Source organism: Pempheris klunzingeri, chromosome 24 (assembly GCF_042242105.1).
Source record: "Pempheris klunzingeri isolate RE-2024b chromosome 24, fPemKlu1.hap1, whole genome shotgun sequence".
In the NCBI taxonomy this organism is placed as follows: domain Eukaryota; kingdom Metazoa; phylum Chordata; class Actinopteri; order Acropomatiformes; family Pempheridae; genus Pempheris; species Pempheris klunzingeri.
This window is the reverse complement of record NC_092035.1, coordinates 11,009,956-11,028,085: the sequence shown is the minus strand read 5'-3', so window position 1 is coordinate 11,028,085 and position 18,130 is coordinate 11,009,956. Positions and strand designations below refer to the sequence as shown.

The window sequence follows — 18,130 nt, the reverse complement described above, 5'->3', positions numbered from 1 at the left end:
AATAAGTCACTGACTTTCGAGAGGGCCAGAGAAGACACCTTTGGCAGTCTGACAAGGCTGCAGCTGTAGAGCTTTAGCATCACGATGAGACACGTCTAACTGTATTTACCTCCAGCACTGACACCCATATGGAATTTATGTCACTCCTCTTTTGGTATTGTGAATATAAGTGCTTTGTTTACACACTTCCAATTGGGCCACAGCAGGCCTGTTCTCTGGGGAACACGCCATGGAGGTGGACATGATTTTGGAGCGTTGAGACAAGTCAAAACATCTGTATGTGAATGTCTCGCTGTATAAATGCAAATGTAACTTATTTTTGACCAAAAACACACTTTTCTGTGTTCTGGCTGGTTGAGCTTTCTTAAATTTGCTGCTAAAGCTGAGCAATTTTGAGTGTGAAACGCAAACATGGAAACTGAGTAGCAGTTTGAACATAAAAAGCGACATGCAGCCAGTCAGCAGAGATGTGTCAAGTGTTTGAATCTTTGGCAAAATTATAATTGTAACTGTCATGGATGCATACAGCTGTTTTCATATTGCATTTGAGGTTGGCTTCTGAAGTTTGTCGTGCTTCCCTTTTTTCAAAATCGGCATGTCTTTACCTTAACGTCTACCAGCTACAACGCTTTTGCTTCTGCGAGCGCGCTTCAGCCGTCGAAACGCACTCAAATGCTTCTGTCCATGCAATTCAGACTCTTGGCTTCTATCTCATTCATGCCCTACCTCGTTCTGAGAGAACGCAAAAATGAAAAACATGACAAGCCGAAAAACAAACATATACATGTACAAAGTAATGTACACCATATATTCAAACACATTTCAAAATCGTCAGACTTTGAAATCATTAGCCAAAATAAGTATATATTTTTTTCTCAACCCATTAGGTAATCTTCTTTATCTAGACTGTACAATATATGTATATATGAGTAATCATGAGGGACCAAAGCAACAAAAATAAATACTTTTTCGCTATGTCACCTTTCAAAGTAGTATATCTATGTACATTTATATCAATATCAATTTTCCTTAGCTTATTGTGAATGGTTGAGCATGTGTTCACCAAGCAGGCATTTGCGCACAGTGTGGAAACTCCTTGTGTTTTTTTGTTTTATTTTCCTTTGCCCTAAAAGGTATCTAAATGTAAATTTTTTTGACGACACTGTGGAACGATTAACAAAGACTGTCCTTGATACAGTGAAAGGTAACCCTGGCTCAAATGGACCAAAAAAAAAAAAAAAAAATCAAGAAAAATAAGTAAAAATATAGCATCTCACCATCATGTGACTACTTCAACAATGGGTTGTCTACTTCTTTTCAGGACTCTGAGAAGAGTACAAAAATGTTGTCTATTTCATGCAGTCTTTGACAAGTCATACAACCTCAGTGTACTTGTCTAAAGGTTTTTAAGTCGTTTTTAGCACAAAGCATAGAATGTTTTCAGTGATGTTGAATGTAGCTATGAGGGTGGGTGCATTTTGGGACAACAACATGCATAAAGAACAGTGCATAGGTCCAGGTCATGGGGCCAGTCCCTGGTGATTTCCAGTGTGTTTCAGTGGCAGCGTCTATCAACAGATCCACTACTGCAAGCAGTTGGTGATGGGCAAGTCTGGGGGGAGGGGGGGGGGCAGGGTCCAAGCCTGAATGAGTGGCGCCATCTTGTGGACAAACAGTCTTCCTCTCTCTGTCTGCCATGCAATCAGGTGCTTGCTTATTTCAGGCGAAAGTAATCCAATAAGCGAGTTGTGAGAGAGGGATCAGACTTGGACCGGAGGCCGAGGTGATGCGAGTGTGGCTGCACTGACACAAAGTGCGGTGACCTTAGCGTGGCGTTTTTTTGAGTCTGGTCTGCTATGCGCAGTTTAGATCAGTCGTTGTTTCACTGCAGAGCCCTTTCCAACACACAACAGACCCGGAAATGACCACTCTTAAGGATTTCACAATGACTTTTGTGGAAGGTAGAAGAACCAAGCTTAAAGATCAAGCTAACATGCATAAGGTCTTCAGACACTGTTTTGCTAAAAGCCATCAAGGCCAACTTTTTTCCTGAAGACAAGTTCAAGAAGAAACCGTATTTCTTTTCTTTTTTTGTTCAACACTTCATCTTTTGAAAAGAGGAAATAATAATGGCTTAATAGCTACATCATTCTTGCACTTGTGTTGCAACTACCTTTGGTAAATCAATCAAAAAAAACGACAACAGAAAACCCTGAAACGTACGAGTCCTCACATGTTCCCTGACCGAACTTAGCATTGTTCCTTTAGTCTTTAGCTAGCATTTCTTCTAGCACAGGTTACCCTGTGAGTAAATTTTCTCCCTTCAATGGCCTCCATGTTTGTCACGTTCACAGCTCCACGTCACACATCCACTAGCGCCAGTCTGGATTCACACCAAATCCTTCAAATAGAGACTCTTCCAAAAAAGACCAAAGTCAAGACAAACCAGCAAGGCAGAGAGAAAAAAGAGAGAGAAGGGAAACAGAAACAAACCAACAGGAAACAAGAAAAAAAGGACATCATCGAGTCCTGGCGAAAAAGACACCAATGACGTAGGAGGATTTCAAAATGGCCACTGCCATTTGGACGTCGGGGTTTCACCGCTTCATCATTTTGGAGACGAAGCTGGTGATGGCGGAGGCGGGCTGATCTGGGTCCAGCTCAGCAAACAGGTGGCTGACATTGTCTGTTGTGCTTCCTTGTTTCCTTGCGACAAATCCAAAAAGCCTGACGGGATTGAGAAAAACACCCGGCACTTAGTTTGCATCGGAGTTTAGCATTTTGCTGATATTCTAGCAACAATAACAATAAGCTGAAAAGCCACCAAGATGTGTTTGTAGGTCTGGATGGAGAAAAACCTGTTTATCCCCACTGTTCTGTACAATTCCCACCATGGAATATTTACACTTACCTCACTGAGCCACCTCCTTCTTTGCCCCATCTAAAGAGACAAAAATAAGATGTTTAGAGGTGAAACAACAACACAGTAGTAGTTTGTTTTCATACTGTTACTGTTATTGCTGAAGTTCCTTACTTTCTGTCCTGGGGATCAGTGTCACAGTAGGTTACTGTGTTGATTGGATAGTGTCGCCTGAAGAACAGTCTGCAGCGAGAGGGATGAAGAACAGATTACCACATGGAGCGAGTGTGTGTTCAGCAGAGTAGTGTGTTTGGGTGGGGGTATTAGTGCCATTCTGCATCTGTTAAAGCCACCAGACTCTTTCATGATTGAAGCATCTTTCCAGGTACTCTGATGACACAATCTGCATTCTTCCTGTCTTCTTCAAGTTTGCCACTTGGTGTCGCTAAAATACAAGTTTAAACACGACTCCTGCTCTGTAGCAGAGTAAAACCTGATGAAATATGGAGGAACATAACACATCTGCCACCTCAAGGGAAAGCGCTGTTGTTTGCAGGGGCCGACTCACTTCCTCTGACTGTCGGTGAGCGTGATGCCCTGCGCGGACACTTTGAAGTGGACGGTGGTCGCATCAGGCAGGGGGTTGGTCGCCAGTGTCTGACTGATCGCCTTGGCAATGGCCTGAGGCCCCGTGAGAGACTCCATGTCCACGGAGTTGATGTAGAGAACATTGCACGCTGCAAGTAAACAACACATTGCCGCTGTTAAATACAAACAGACACAGGAGGAAATCAGTGAGCATGCAGTTTAATGTGAGGTGATCAATGGTGCAGTGAGGAGTGTTTGAATCGGTTCCAATGAAGAATGTTGTGTAGTTAAGTTTCTCATGCACAGCATGAGACACTCACTGCAAGTCTCAATATATTGTGCATGCATTTGAACTTTTTATTTTTTTTCCAAGAGGTGTCATTTAAAGTTGCTCTCAGTTGCAAATAAACAGGGAAGAACCACTGTAAGTCTAAGCGTGCATTGCTTCTGTCTGAGCAGGCATCATCACATTCGCATTCAGTTAAAGTGCATGATGATGCATTGCAGAGAAAACCAGTATTTACCATGGGCGTCCTCGGGAACCTTCTGAACTGTAAAGTAAGGGTGAGAACGTGTGAAGAAAGGAATTAATTGATGAAAGGTTTTAAGTAGAGAGAATAAAAATGTGTTTGGAGTTGCATTTATTGTTTTTTCTTTTTTTTTTTTTGTTTGGAGAGTCAACTTAGTGTACTATGTCCTTCAGCTTTTTCTTGTTATAAAATTGCCCTTTTACTCATTTGGTCAATCATCTGTTACTCGTCTTGATGGGAGAGAGCCCCTGTCACCCCATTAAAAGAATACCCATGGCTGCTTTCTGTTGGGATGATGGAAGCTGAACTGGCTCTGTGGAACTTTGTGACTCAATATGGAAACCATCTCTCCGGGGTGAACTGCAGTGACGATTCGTTCAAGTTCCTCTTGCTTACCTGCTCCCTGCTTAAGAAGTTCAACAACTGGATCGGTAGGTGTGGCCAGTTCCAGCGCCTCTTCGTTTGGATCTGTGAGTGACACAATAGAATAGAGAAGAACAGGAGAGAACGATTATGCCAAATAAATGATGCAAAATGGAGTGCGACAAACAAACTGGTCATCTACAAACACTGTCAGCTGACCTTTGGCGGGGATCATCAGCTTACAGGGCAGAGCCAGCGGGGTCATCGAGTGCTGGTACACCAGAGCAGAAAGACAACCTGCAAACACAAAGTCATCTCTCTGTTAAATTGGATTTGATATCAAATGAAATGCTGATCTAAAGGCTGGAGCTATAAACTCACCGAAGTAGGGTTCATTGGGACAGCCCTTCAGACGGACACCTTTGGCGCTCGTCTCAATCAGGAAGTGCCTCACCAGCTCATTAGTCATGTCACCAACTGCAAAAATATAGAAATGTATATGCAAATATTCCCCCGCTGATGTTTGATAACTGGATATCAGGTAGAAAAAACAAGATCAGGTCTTAAAAAGAGAGATGTTCTGTTTCAAAATAAAATTTTTACGCTGCCAAAGTTTCCCTCTTTACCTTTTTTGTTCTGTTGGATGGTTGGTGGCGGGCAGGCCACCTTCATGGCCAGGCCGTAGGCTCCTCGGAAGGAATGGCTGTCCCTTATGACGAACGCCCCGGGCTCCCTGTCCTTCAGCAGATTGATGGCTGAAAGAAGGAGAGAGGAGGACAGCGGGGAGGAGGAGAAGAAGAAGCAGGAGGGCGAAGAGATTGGAAAGGAAGACGCAGGAAGTAGATGACAAGAGGAAAACAAAATGAGAGGCATGTGAGTCATTGATCAAATAAAACGGACGAGAGGACAAAACAGGGATAAATAGAAGGGCGAAGAAGATGAAAGAAGAATACACAATCCGGTGGTGAACGGCTGTCACTGTTATTTTACTCTCTTTCACTTTGCGATCAATAAATTCACAGCGGTGGGTTGTTTGAAATATGAACCACTCACCTTGCTCTCTGGAGATGTCTGGCTTGTACCAGTACTTTGAGGTGTCCTGGACAAACTTGACATTCATCTTAATGTCTGGATAACCATCTGTTTGGACCAAAGAGACAAGGAAAGTGATCACTGCAGAGGTCACAAACCTTCGGTGAGCTTAACTACAATCTCATCGTCCTGAGTCCCACCGTATATGGACTTTGAGACGTCTGGGAGCGTGTGTGTGTGCGTGGACAGGTTTGGCGTGCTGCCACCGCTGGCCGGTGTCGGCGTCAGGTTCTTGTTGTCCGTCCTCTCTGCGTCTCCGCTGGACATGTGCCTCTTCTCCGGCAGCTGCGGGGAGACGGGGAAGGCAGGCGTGAAGGGTGGTTGGGCGCTCCCCTGACGGGAAGCGGCCCCCAGCTCGTCAGGTGTGCTGTGGCCGCTCGCTGCCATGCGGCGCCCCATCAGAGGGCTGGGAGGCACGCCTGCGGCTACAGTTTTAGGGTTTCGGCCAATCAGAGGGCTGGAGGGGACGCCCTCTCTGTTGCTGGCAGCTGGGGGCTGGTGTCTGGCCAGTGAGGGGCTGGCTTGACCCAGGCGTCTCTGGAGGGCGGGGCTTGGCGGCGTGTTGGTAGCCACGGTGCGGTGGAGGGTGTTGGGGCTGCCGGGGACGGTGTGGACGCCCATGATGTTGACCTGGGAGCCCTCGGGGGAGGAGGGTCTTTGAGGGTCTGAAGAACCAATCCTCCTTCTAGACAAGAAAAAAGCAAAAATAGACATAATTATCATTCACCAGTATGTTTGTGATGCTAAATATGAAAAATACTGAACTCTCTTTGTTCAGAGAAAGTGATTGGTGATTGGTATAGTTAAAGAGGCATCATATATAAAGAACAGTGACCTGGATTTACTTCTTATTAGTGTATTATACAATCAGAACATCTCTGATTATGAGAATTTGATATTTTGTGCATTTATTGAAAATCCAAAACATTTTCTTTCACTGTCTGTTTCCTTCCCTTAATCTGAAAGTCAATGGGCAAAATATATGAAGGAAAATGAAGAAACATTTGATTTGATGGTATTAAATTGTTCATCTGCACAGCACTCAGCACCTTCTATCCATCTCATTTAATGGAGAATTTAGGCTTGCCAAGAAATTGCCAGCTACAAATGTATTTATTATAAAACTTCTGAAGAAGAAAATCTGAAATCTGAGTGCAGTCTAATCCGTGTTTTAACTGAGAGCATCATAACTAATAAGTAAGATAGATAGATGATAAAGTGCAACAACAAACTTGTATTAAACGTCACTTTTACTCAGCTCATACCTAAAACCTTCTCATCAGCAGGTCATTTGCTGATTATGTGACCATTAGATTGTTTCAGGATGCACTAAGAATACCAAGCTGTCCTCTGTGATGACTCACCCTTCAGCGCCGTGGACTGGACTGCTGGATGACAGAGGAGCGTTTAACGGTTGTGCTCTGAAGTCCCCAAAACTGCGATTATCTGAGAACCACCAAGCATGAAAACACACACAAACACAGACATACACACACACACACAGTCAGTCAGTCTTTACTTAGTGTTTTTATCGAGAGCCAAATGGGATGCAGTTATCAGGCGTTGGACCCAAACAAAAAGCTGAAGTAACGGAAATGATCCAAAAGTCATTCTTAATACAACAAACGTTCTGTGGAAAGCTGGGATGCAGAAATGAAAGAGACAACGTTTGGTTGCAGTTAAACACAAATAAAAGATTTGGAAAAAAAAAAGAAGAAAAAAAAAAGATCTGTCGGGGTCAGGAGACCGTGCTGGGTGCAGAGACGCTCACAGGACAGGTGTGTTGCCACGGAAACGCCCTTACCTTGCTCTCCATCATTAGAATCAGAGTCTGATGGCAAGAAAAGACAGAAAGCAAGAGAGGAAGAGGAGGACGAGATGTGTGGAAGAGGAGGAGACAAGGAGGATAAACTTGAGTGCAAAGCAAAAACTGGAGGATGTGTGTTTGCTGTTGGCGTTCAGAGGAAGCTTTTAGAGTAAGAACAGCTCTGAGCACCAGAGGGCAGCAGACACTCACAATTACAGTGTTGGAGCCTATTTCATAATAAAGACATAATGCAGAGATGCTACAGAGTCAGAGCATCTGTATATTTACTGTTCTTACTTTTGATCCTGATAATGACTAGATCAGCCGAGGGAAAACATACAGGACATCTAGCATAAATAAAGATGAGTAAAGTATGTCTGATGTGTGCAAACTGACCTGATCCACACTGCTGATGAGGCTTCAGTCCCAGTGCCGACAGAGGAGTCTTAGTCAAGCCTGGAGGAGAGCGAGCTACAGGGAGAACAGACATAGAGAGAAAGAGGGATGTTAAGAAGGCATGTTACTGGGATGAAATCAACAAAACAATCACAGCGACAGCAAGATGAGAACTATACATACAAGCCATGCAAGGATGGAAAACAACCAATGTGGGGCATGAAAAGAGAAAATGCTACTTGAAAATGAATTAAGACAGCAGATTTACATGCTTGAGATTGTACACAATGTAAGATTAACCAAGTTAATACATGTGGTCAACAAGCACACTAAGGTGTGTTTACTGCACCATTTCCACTTTGGGTTGAGAGGTTAACAAGTAGGGCAATGGGATAAGCATAAATTAAGCACAAATACTCTAATTAATTGCACAAATTTTGTATAGAAATAGTAAAGTCCAAGGTCAGAGGGCCGAGGAAATCAATAGATTACAGCACAAGACCTAAGGAACAAAGCTAGGCCGATTTTTTTCCCAGCTTCATCGTTGAAATGCTGCATGTTTCCACATGCCAGATCAGGTATAAATATCTCCACAGAATTCATATTCAAAGTATTCACTATTGCATATTCACACAAGATTATCTGACGTGTACATTTCTGGTATTAATGAGCGATGGTACAGCCACTGAGCACAAGTATGCAGTCATGAAAATGTCGGCAGATTCAAAGCATGCTGCTACTCAAACAATGACTGGGTCCAGGTTAGATAGAGGCCGGATGAGTCAGTGACACTGGATAATGGTTGAAGATGGGGCCGTATTGGTGGAAGAGATACACGAAAGTTGTCCAAAAACATAAAGGTAATTTCCAAAATGAGATGCCATTTTTTTCCTTTCCTCTTGTCATTGATTCTATTCTATCTGATCTATATACACTGGTTTTTCTGAAATTGCTACCAAATTAACAATGTGCAGTGATGGAAAATGCAAAATTACCATTAAATCAGCTAACTAGCTGCATATTAAAATCATTTATAGACTAAATTCTTTATATTAGAGAAAGTGGTTGATTTAATTCCAGTTAATGGACATCCAACATTTTGAAAATGACCTCTTCGGTTTTGTTAATCCTCCACTTACGAAGAATCCAGATCAATAGCTTGACAGGGATTCAGGCCAGTGCTCACTTAAGGTGGCATGGAGAGATGGGAGGGGGGTAAATATGAAGGTTTGCACCACAGAGCAGATTCTTACTGCAACAGCTGCGTGTTCGGGACTGACTGCAGGAGGGGGGGGCAGGGCTGCTTTACAAAAGTCTCCTCACAATCAGCACAGTGTGTCAAACAAACCTGCTGAACGGGGAGGTCCGACTGAGTGGGTATCTGGCAATCTAATAGAAATGTCTCAAGGGATTTGGTCCAGTGAGGAAGACTAGGTTATTTGATTAGTGTGTGGCCTCTCCTGTCACTTTTCCTTCATCTCAAAATGTCAAAATAAAGATGTTAAGGAGAAAAAAAAAACATACATAGAAAACTTTGGCGCTACAAGAACCCAACAACAGACCTGACAACATGAGGCTACGAACAGGTGTCATGCAACAGAAATGCTACAACTTTGCATCTGTTTTAAATATTGTGGAAACAAGAAGTTGTGGATCTTGTGCTGAAGAGTGGCAGGTTGCAAATAAGCCATCAGCAATGTACTGTAGTGATACATGAAAGAAATGCTATAATAACTCACACGTGTTGCACACCAATTGCATCTGCACGACAGTATTATTCAGCTACAATCCATGGTTCATATCGCTATATAGTTGACTAAGTGCACACATTTTAAACAGCAGAAGATGAAAAAAGCAAACGGCTGGAGAAAGGGGAATAAGGAGAAGGATTCTTTTGTGAAAAGTTATCATGATCATTTACAGCCTCCACATGTACTGCCCCGTGCTTGGAATAAAATTAATGCAAAACACTCAACTTTACATTTACCCTCTCAACATTTGCTTTTTCGAGGAAACCCATGACAATATGACAATTTCCCTTTGGCACGGTTTGCATGCACCTGCTCTGAGCTGTGCTTCGCTGTCAAGCCATGCACCACATTCAAAATATGTTTATGTAGTGTCATTCAGACACTTCATCTCTTTTTTATGAGACTACGACCCCCAATAGACCATTTGGCAGAATTTCATTTTTAACAAATGAACCAGTTCAGCTAATTTGATGTAGTTGATATACCTGCATGACTCTAACGTAATGCCATAGTGAGTCTTTGTGATTCTCCATAGTGTAATTTCATTATTGTTATTTTTGTCCACTATATACGAACGATATCTATTTTATTTATTTATGTCCATTCTGGAAGAGGGATCCGTCCTCTATTGCTCTTTCAGAGGTTTCTTCCTTTTTGTCACAAGCTGTATAGATTTGATTTGCAACTTTGAGCTGTATAAATGAAACTGACTTAACTTGACCTGACTGATGGCGGAGATTTGACATAACAGAGAAGATTTTAAGAAAACCTCATGTTATTTTTTTGTCAAACTAATGTCTTCAAGGTAAAATATGTCTAGTTTCGTCTGAAAATCTCGTCTAACATTGGTCTAACATTAAGTAGAAGTGAGCAGCTGTGTGCTCTCCTGGCGCCCCTGAACACAGGATGCTTCAGTGGAGAGGAGGATCCACCCCATGCAAACCACAAAGGGCAACAAACTGCAGCACATAGATCTTCAAAACCCCTTTGCACCCTCAGTGTGCTGCAGGACTCATTCTTCTTTGACACAAGACAGTGATGGATCAAACCTTCGCCTGCATCCTGCTCCTGCTGAGCTTATCTGCAACTTTTGGCAAGTATGTTTACATTGAGAAGAGAGTAAACTGGCATGATGCTCAGGAGTACTGTCGCCAGTTTCACACAGACCTGGCTCCAATCAGTAGCAAACACGACAATAACCTACTTCGGCAGCTTCTCGGCAGGGCTGATTTCTATATCTGGATAGGACTGGAGAGGAATTCCACAGACCGTGAGAAATGGACATGGTCAGGAGGAGGCGGGGTGTCCACATTTTTCTGGGCAGAAGGTTGGCCCTGGGACTATCATCTTCAAGACTATGGCGCAATTTATAACTATAGGTGGTATGAGTTACAATCATACCATCGAGTCCCCTTCCTTTGCTACAGCGTGGTCGTGGTGAGGGAGAGAAAGACTTGGGAAGAAGCTTTAGACTACTGTAGAGAGCATCACCAAGACCTGGCCAGCGTGGCGTCAGAGACAGAGATGCTGCTGATCCAGAAAGAGCTGGACAAAAATGAGACCACGGACCACGTTTGGTTGGGTTTGCGTTTCCTCTCTGGACGCTGGCTGTGGGTAGACGGGCAGCAGTTGAACTATGAAGCCTGGGGTGAAGAGGACAAGTCCGAGTGTCCAGAAGTCAAGCTGGGGTGTGCAGCCCTACAAGTCAGGGTACGGACGCAGAGCAGCAGTACAGACTCTACACCGCTCACTAATACTACAGTAGGAACAGGGGCGACTCACAGCAATACAACAGGAAGCTATGGTGTGAACCTTTTAGCTCATGATCTGCCAAATATGTTTGGAGTACATGATGCTGCAGATATAAAGGAAAGCGCATGGGAGGCTCATAACTGTGAGAAGAGACTCCATTTTATTTGCTACTGAGAGTTCACCTTTTTAAATCTATTTGAAGTCTCATTAATTAGTATCACTTTGTTTATTAGTTCATTTATTGTAGTTAACCTTAAATTGTATTTTTGACTGTTGATGTGAAGCTTAGTTTATTTTTTGGTGTGAACGTGTGTTTTTTGCTGTATTTTATCATTTTGTTGTTATTGCACAACTCAACTATCATTAACTTAAAAATAAATACAAATGAAATCAAATAAAAATATTTTGTTGTTCTCATTGTATTATTCTTTCTTCTGATCTTTTCACTACTTCAGTCATTTGTAACAATCAAAGACAAAAGAGAGTAATTCAGGTCAAAAGTCAGTGTTGAGAGGATTGGAGGACAGCCCCGGTCTGCAGGCAGGGTGAACCTACACATGTTGAAGTAAGGAGTCTGTGGAGAGACGGGGAAGCTGGGGGTCTGGGGGGAATTCTCACCACCACCGCCTCCAAAGGTGGGACTGTTGGCAAACCGGTCTGCCTCGTCGTCCTCGAACGCCTCCCGGTAGCTGTGCATGGGACCCTGGAGGAGATGAGGAGGGGACGGGTATACACAGAAACTTTAGCATAAATGTTCTTAAATGTTTTGGCAAAAAAAATGGCCGTTGGAGATTTATATGTAAAAATGTTTCCAAATCACAACACCATGTGACACAATATCAACATGCTTCAATAATAAAGGAGCCATGCCCTCAACAGTTTCAGGTAAGCTTGTGTAGATACATCTGTAAATTAAAGTTAAATTGACCCTTTCATACTATCTTGTCTGGTTTCACATCATTAAAACTGAATGCTGACCTCTCTTGGTCTTCCTCCCGGGTTGAGGGCCAGGTTGTTGGCGAAGTCTGGCGAATCCACCGACGACACATTATCATGGCTGCTCTGGTACTGTCCCTCACTGGTGGTCCGACGCCGACCCGTCTCCTGCGTCACCTCTGGGGTCATTCCTCTGGAGCGAACCCCTGAAATGCCCCAAAATATTCACTGTGGAATTGTCGACTCGCAAGGAACATATTAAAACCAGCTTTTTTAATTACAACATCATGGGAATATTTTGCGATTTCTTGAGGAGATAAATCATCAAAAGTAAAAAAACAACCTACACAGGAAAAGATAGAATAATTTCCTTTTAATCTGACATGCTGCAAAAATGTCTGGAAGTAAAGAAACTGAAAAATTTGAACAGGAACTTTTTTCCTACAGGGTCTCATCATCCTTTTTCGTGTAATTAGTCAGTATGTAGGTTTATTCTCCATTCTTCAAAGCAAAACCCGCACATAACCTTAACTTGCCTTCAAGAGAGCCAGACAGAGGGAAAGAGAAACAAAGAGAGAAAGAGGTTTGTAAAGAAGTGAAGTGAATAAAAAAAAAGCAGTGGATAAGGAGAAATAAAGCAGAAACTGGAATTGATGAAAAATCATGGAGGAAGCAATCGTAAGAGATCTTAAAAGAATTTGAAGAAATGGTTGGGAAGCAGTGAAAGCTTCTACAAATGCAGTTAAAAATGAAAATAAAAGTCAGAAAATAAAAGCGAGGGAAAGTAGACAAACCAGAGAAGGAATAGGAGCGATGGCGGTCAGATTGTTGCGGTGACATGCTTTCACTGATGCCCCGAATACGAGCGTTGTACTCTGGAGGCCAGGGTGGTGCATGGTGGGCAGGAGGTGGAGGAGGAAGGTAGAGGAGGAAGGTGAGAGAGGTGCAGAGGAAGAAGCAAATGGTGGGAAGGGTTGTCCATACGGCAGAGAGATGGATTCAACAGAAAAGGAAAAAAAAAAAAAATCAGAACAGAAATGGATCTAATGAAAGTGAAGAGAAAATGAATAGATATTTATCAAATTAGATGAAAGCTTGTTCATAGTTCACTTAAGTTATGAACCTGCAAGATGATTTTAATCCTGTAGGACTGATGATTTTATCATGTTGGTTAAAAATGTACAACTTTGTTCCACTGGGAGGCGCCTGGAGCTTCCTCATGGTTTCACATTAAGGTAAATATGAATGCAGACAATGCATGGAAGCTGGAGCCTCTGAACGCTCGGCTATTCTTACTCTCATCCCATCTCTACTCCCAACAGCTCTGCTTTATTTCAGCTGCAGAGCTAATTTTAAGACTACAGGCCATTCCTCTGGTGCGGCACCCCATGATGAATCTGTAACACAAACTGCTGAAAGGTGCACTGCTCACGTGCTGCATGGTGCTTAAGACTGAGGATGCTTCCAGCTGAAGCTGAAACTCAACTCAAGTAAACTCTGAAAACAGTCGACTGCCCTATTAAGTGAGCCTCAGCAACATTTTTGAGGAACACACATTTATCTATCTATCTTAGTATTCTTAGGAGAACTGTCCGTAGTAAAGTGCAGATGATTTGTAGTTGCAGGTCATATAATCCTCTAAACCTATAACCTATAAACCATAATAACCTCTAAATCACATCTTCATTACATCACCTGTTCAAGAGTAACAAATCATATGTGGGTGAAATGAATGAAAGAACAGCATTTTCCTCCTAAATCAGTAAATAATATAATTTGTACACCATCTCAGACATAGAAGGCCACAGACCCTTACTGAAAGAATGAAATTTGATTAGGTGTGTTGAAATGTGGCACATTATAATTAAAGCCTTAAATATGATGGGAACGCTGGAAAATGATTGTTTTCCATCATTCATTCTTACATTCCTTCTCTCGCTCCAGACAATAACTCTGAGTCTTACCAGCGATGCGGTGAGCCACCAGGCCCTCCAAGTTCAGTGTCTCCTCCTCTGCATCTTGTTCTCGGGGCAAGGATGAAGACGATGTATCCTTGGGCTGGGGGGTGAGTGTGGGAAGCGGAGAGGAAGAGGCACTGTAGCCCGGATAAGGAGAAGAACCCTGCAGATCCGGGGAATGGGAAACCCCGCTGCCAGGGTACGAGTTCACAGGCTTCGATGGTACCTGCTGGTTGAAATTAGAGGGGGAATCGCTGGGGTAGTGGTGGGCTGCTTGGCGTGAGTGGAGGTAGGGCTCTGGGGTGTGTGTTGGGGTGGTGTTTTGGTGTTGGTAACCGGCATTGGACCGTTGTGGAGAATACACTGGGGACTCTATAACAGGGCTCTGGTTGGGCAATGTTGAGACTCTCCCAGCCGACCGCAGGGGCTGATGAAAGGTGTTGGCAGACCCAGAGTTGTTGTAGCCATGGATGGCAGAGTCTGCTTGGTATGAGGGTCTTGCAAGGGTCTGGGAGAAGGGCGCCTGGGATGAATTGAGGCTGTTCTCCCCAGGAGGTGCACTGTGAGACTTGGACATGTGGGAGTTGATCGGGTCCAGGTCAAGCATGAGCATGTTGAGGGCCTCAATGGACTGTTCAATGTCCCGCTGTGAGGCTGAGGTGGGGAAATGGGGCAAGCTATGGGTTGACTGAAGAGGAGGCCCAAACGGATCATCTGGAAGGCTATACTGATGCCAGTTGTTGAGACCTCTTTGAACAGCCTCCCGACTACTAGTGCTCCTCTCTGGGGCTCTGGGCATCAGTTTAGGGTTGGTCTCAGGGCTGCTTGCTGGTGGATTCCCAAAGGACTGTGAACGGTACATCCCTCCTCCATTTTGATAGTTGTTGTATCCCCCCTGTGGTGATGCAGAGTCCACAGACCTCTCTTGCATCGCCGTGGGAGTTCGTACTCCATGCACAGGCATTTCGCTCAGTTTTTCCCCAAGAACACCTCTCTCAAGATAGGGCCCGTCGTTCTGCCTGCTAACGGGCGTCTGTGATTGGTAGTAGAGGTCAGCCGGTGTCGCCTGGCCCTCTAGCGATGAGAGCGTGCCTAAGCTGTCCACACTGTTGCCCTCTTGGCTATTTGGCAGCTCGTCGTCAAGAATATCTGTCTCACGCTCCTCTGTTGACGGCGCGCCAACTAGCCTGGTGTGGCCCCCGTTAACGTGCACCTGTGCTGGGACCAGGTGCCGAACTCCTCCTCCTGGACTGGTGGATGTAGACAAGTAGGCTTGTCTTTGATGAGTTGGTGCCTCAAGGCCGCTCAGAAGCTGGTCGAGCTCTCTTTTCTCCTGTGGGCTGAGTGGTGGGTGGGTCGCTATTGGGTTGTTGTGGTTAACGGCGCTCTGCAAGGACTGGCTGTGCTCATCGGTACGATCAGTCTTGATGGATGCAGTAGAGTTGCCTGAGTCGCTGCTCACGGAGAGGGTGTGGTCGACGGCAGGGAGGGAGGCGTGGCCTGTTACAGGAAGGGTCTGTTCAGTGGTCTGGAGGGGATGGTTGGGGTGCTGTAATGGATTCTCAGCATTGGTCAAGGGGTTTTCATGGACTGGGAGGCCGTTGATGGTGACAACTCCCTCCAGGGAGTCTTTCTTCCGAACTCGGGCATATAGGCTTCCATCAAGTGGACCTTGGGTGTGAACAACATCTGAAACAGGTAAATACTGAAATTATTAAAAATATCAACATTTTCATGCACTTGTAACCATTCAAAATATGGAGAAAGGGACACACATTTGTCTTTTTTCTACTATAGATAATTCAGGCAAGTATGAACAGAATCCTCCTGGTGGTGTTTTAAATCATCTTGTCTTTCATTAGGCGTCATGGACTGCAATCATTAAGTCACATTTGCATGGGACAGGATCACACACACCACAAGCATAGTGACCCCCCTCTGCACCCGTCTTTTTTGACCCTGAAGTTCAGCATGTAGCCATCCACCAGCAACACGGCTCCTCCAGCTCTATTAATAGCCAATATACAGGGCTAAAGCCCCTGTCACGTTGCGTCAGTGCAGGTCCACATGGTGTGACGTGAACCAGGGCAGGTCCTTTCCAACACACTGAAACAGCTGGTCTGCGTGAGCCAAAACGAAGAGCAGCAGTGCCAGTTTGAAAGCCCTGGGCTGCACTGGGAGAAAACGAGCTGTCTTCCTCAAGTTGATTTCTGGCTGCTGAATCATGCTGGCAAAGTCAGACTGATTGCCTACAAAGTATCCACACCTCTTTTTATGACCCATTTCTTGTGTATTTATTTTGTTGCAAATGGGTCTGGGTTTTTGACTGAAACGGAAAAACTGAACCAAACTCTTTTGGCCTGGCTGTGCTTCAAATGAAGGAATGAACTTTCAAAACAGTCTGTAGGCTTCTAACTTTTGGACAGTTATCACTCCTCATGGCAACATCAATTAAAAACCCTAAGCATGGGAAAAATCACCATCTGTTTATACCATCATAAGTGGGTACTAACTAATTTGACATTTCTCCTGTCATCACATGTATTATTAAAAGGTCACAGTGCAACTATGGCGAAAAATGCCTATAAAAGTTTTTTAAAAAGTTGAAATATTGAAAAAGAAAAGTTGGCATAACACATTCGTGGCACATGAACACATAAACAGAGGTAATATGTATTACTGTGATTCACACAGTGGGAGATATAATGCTTACTTGGCTGGGGCACTATTTCAAACTGTAAAACACTATACTTGCTCCAATGATGATGACACATGCAACAGATCATTCTGTAGTAACACTTGTGCTTACAAGAAGAAAATAATACACCAATATCCAGTATTTCCGTATCCAGTATACATTTGCAAAGTGATACACAACATATACTTGCTGTATATACCCTGGGGACAGATGGTGGATCACTTGGACCGCAGCTATTTCAAAACCCATGTCAACAACAACTCACGGGCACAGTAGCAGCAAGAGTGAAAGGGCAGGCGAGGAAGTTGTAAACACAGTTTGTCCCTGTGGTTGTTTTTAATGATGGCACAGGGATTAACATTATGAGAGTAAATGGCAAGGTTTAGTGTTACATTCTGTTGGGAGTTGGGTTTAATTTGTGTGGAATAAGACTTAAATAAGACTTAAGCCTGGCAAACAAGATGTTGAGGCAAAAGCTTAATTTATATTTTTAAAAAAAAGTAGTTATTTTGAAGACAAAATAACAAAGCTTAACGCTTCTTTCCTGACAGTTATAACATAAGCAAAGTAGGCAACCCATGATCCAAATCCTGGATATCTGTTTCTGACATGCTTAAAGTCGTAATAACGTCTCATCAAACTAAGTGGAAACATCCTCCTTACCTGCACTGTAGGTCAACCCTCTGAATATTTACTTCCAGTCAAAAACGATGAAATATTTTCTTTCCTTCGCCCGCTTACATTGAGATCAAAACCCAAATGTCCAAACTTCAGTCTACACATCCAGAGTCCGTCAGTAGCCTCTCTGTGATTGAACTTTCTGCCTCTGAGCTCCTTCTCTCACTCTCCCTGTCCTCTCTGATTCATGTCCTCTCATCACCCAACATGTGCTCTGCTGTGGAGCGAGGCGGGGCTGTACCACTGAAGCTGCCGAATGGGGTGAGCTGGCACTACGGGATCTCTGAGTGTTCCCGGCAGCGGGGGAGGGACGCCGTCACCACCCCCGCTTCAAATAAACTACAACTCCCACGCCATCTGTCTGCCACGGGACTGCAGCACCCCTGCCTGTTGATGTCATCAGGGGGGGATCCCCTCACTCAGGGTCACCCTCCTTTTTCTGAAAAAGGTTTCGCTTTTATTGCATGACATAAATCCTTAATGACTGGGTGTTATTACTTTTTAAGGCCTTCAATGAGGGTAATCTACAGCATTTCAACAATTTTCAGACAACTGTCATTTACATTTTCCACAAGCTGAGCTCAGTCTGTCTTTGACTCTTCTTCTCTTTCACCCTGACCTTTAACAGAATAGGGAATGCCCTTGTTCTAGTTCATAACAGATGAGCTTTTAGTGCTCTGTGGCAAAAAAAAAAGTTTGCCAGGCTGACACTTTTTCCAGC

At 43.8% G+C, this 18,130-nt stretch overlaps 1 protein-coding gene across 1 annotated transcript in view; it reads right to left on the bottom strand.

Annotated features, from left to right (window-relative positions):
• Nucleotides 1–309: 309 nt before the first annotated feature.
• Nucleotides 310–18,130, bottom strand: part of tns1a (tensin 1a) — a 53,670-nt gene continuing 35,849 nt past the window's right edge. The window contains exons 16-33 of the mRNA XM_070855895.1: nucleotides 14,040–15,722; nucleotides 12,870–12,950; nucleotides 12,118–12,281; nucleotides 11,695–11,842; nucleotides 7,637–7,711; nucleotides 7,238–7,264; nucleotides 6,798–6,879; nucleotides 5,574–6,118; nucleotides 5,395–5,481; nucleotides 4,968–5,096; nucleotides 4,723–4,818; nucleotides 4,561–4,638; nucleotides 4,375–4,446; nucleotides 3,973–3,999; nucleotides 3,429–3,597; nucleotides 3,035–3,103; nucleotides 2,912–2,941; nucleotides 310–2,727 (exon numbers count right to left, since the gene is read on the bottom strand). Of these exons, the coding sequence (XP_070711996.1) occupies nucleotides 2,598–2,727; nucleotides 2,912–2,941; nucleotides 3,035–3,103; nucleotides 3,429–3,597; nucleotides 3,973–3,999; nucleotides 4,375–4,446; nucleotides 4,561–4,638; nucleotides 4,723–4,818; nucleotides 4,968–5,096; nucleotides 5,395–5,481; nucleotides 5,574–6,118; nucleotides 6,798–6,879; nucleotides 7,238–7,264; nucleotides 7,637–7,711; nucleotides 11,695–11,842; nucleotides 12,118–12,281; nucleotides 12,870–12,950; nucleotides 14,040–15,722 (3,692 nt within the window). The 3' untranslated portion in view covers nucleotides 310–2,597. The remainder of the gene's footprint in view (nucleotides 2,728–2,911; nucleotides 2,942–3,034; nucleotides 3,104–3,428; nucleotides 3,598–3,972; nucleotides 4,000–4,374; nucleotides 4,447–4,560; nucleotides 4,639–4,722; nucleotides 4,819–4,967; nucleotides 5,097–5,394; nucleotides 5,482–5,573; nucleotides 6,119–6,797; nucleotides 6,880–7,237; nucleotides 7,265–7,636; nucleotides 7,712–11,694; nucleotides 11,843–12,117; nucleotides 12,282–12,869; nucleotides 12,951–14,039; nucleotides 15,723–18,130) is intronic.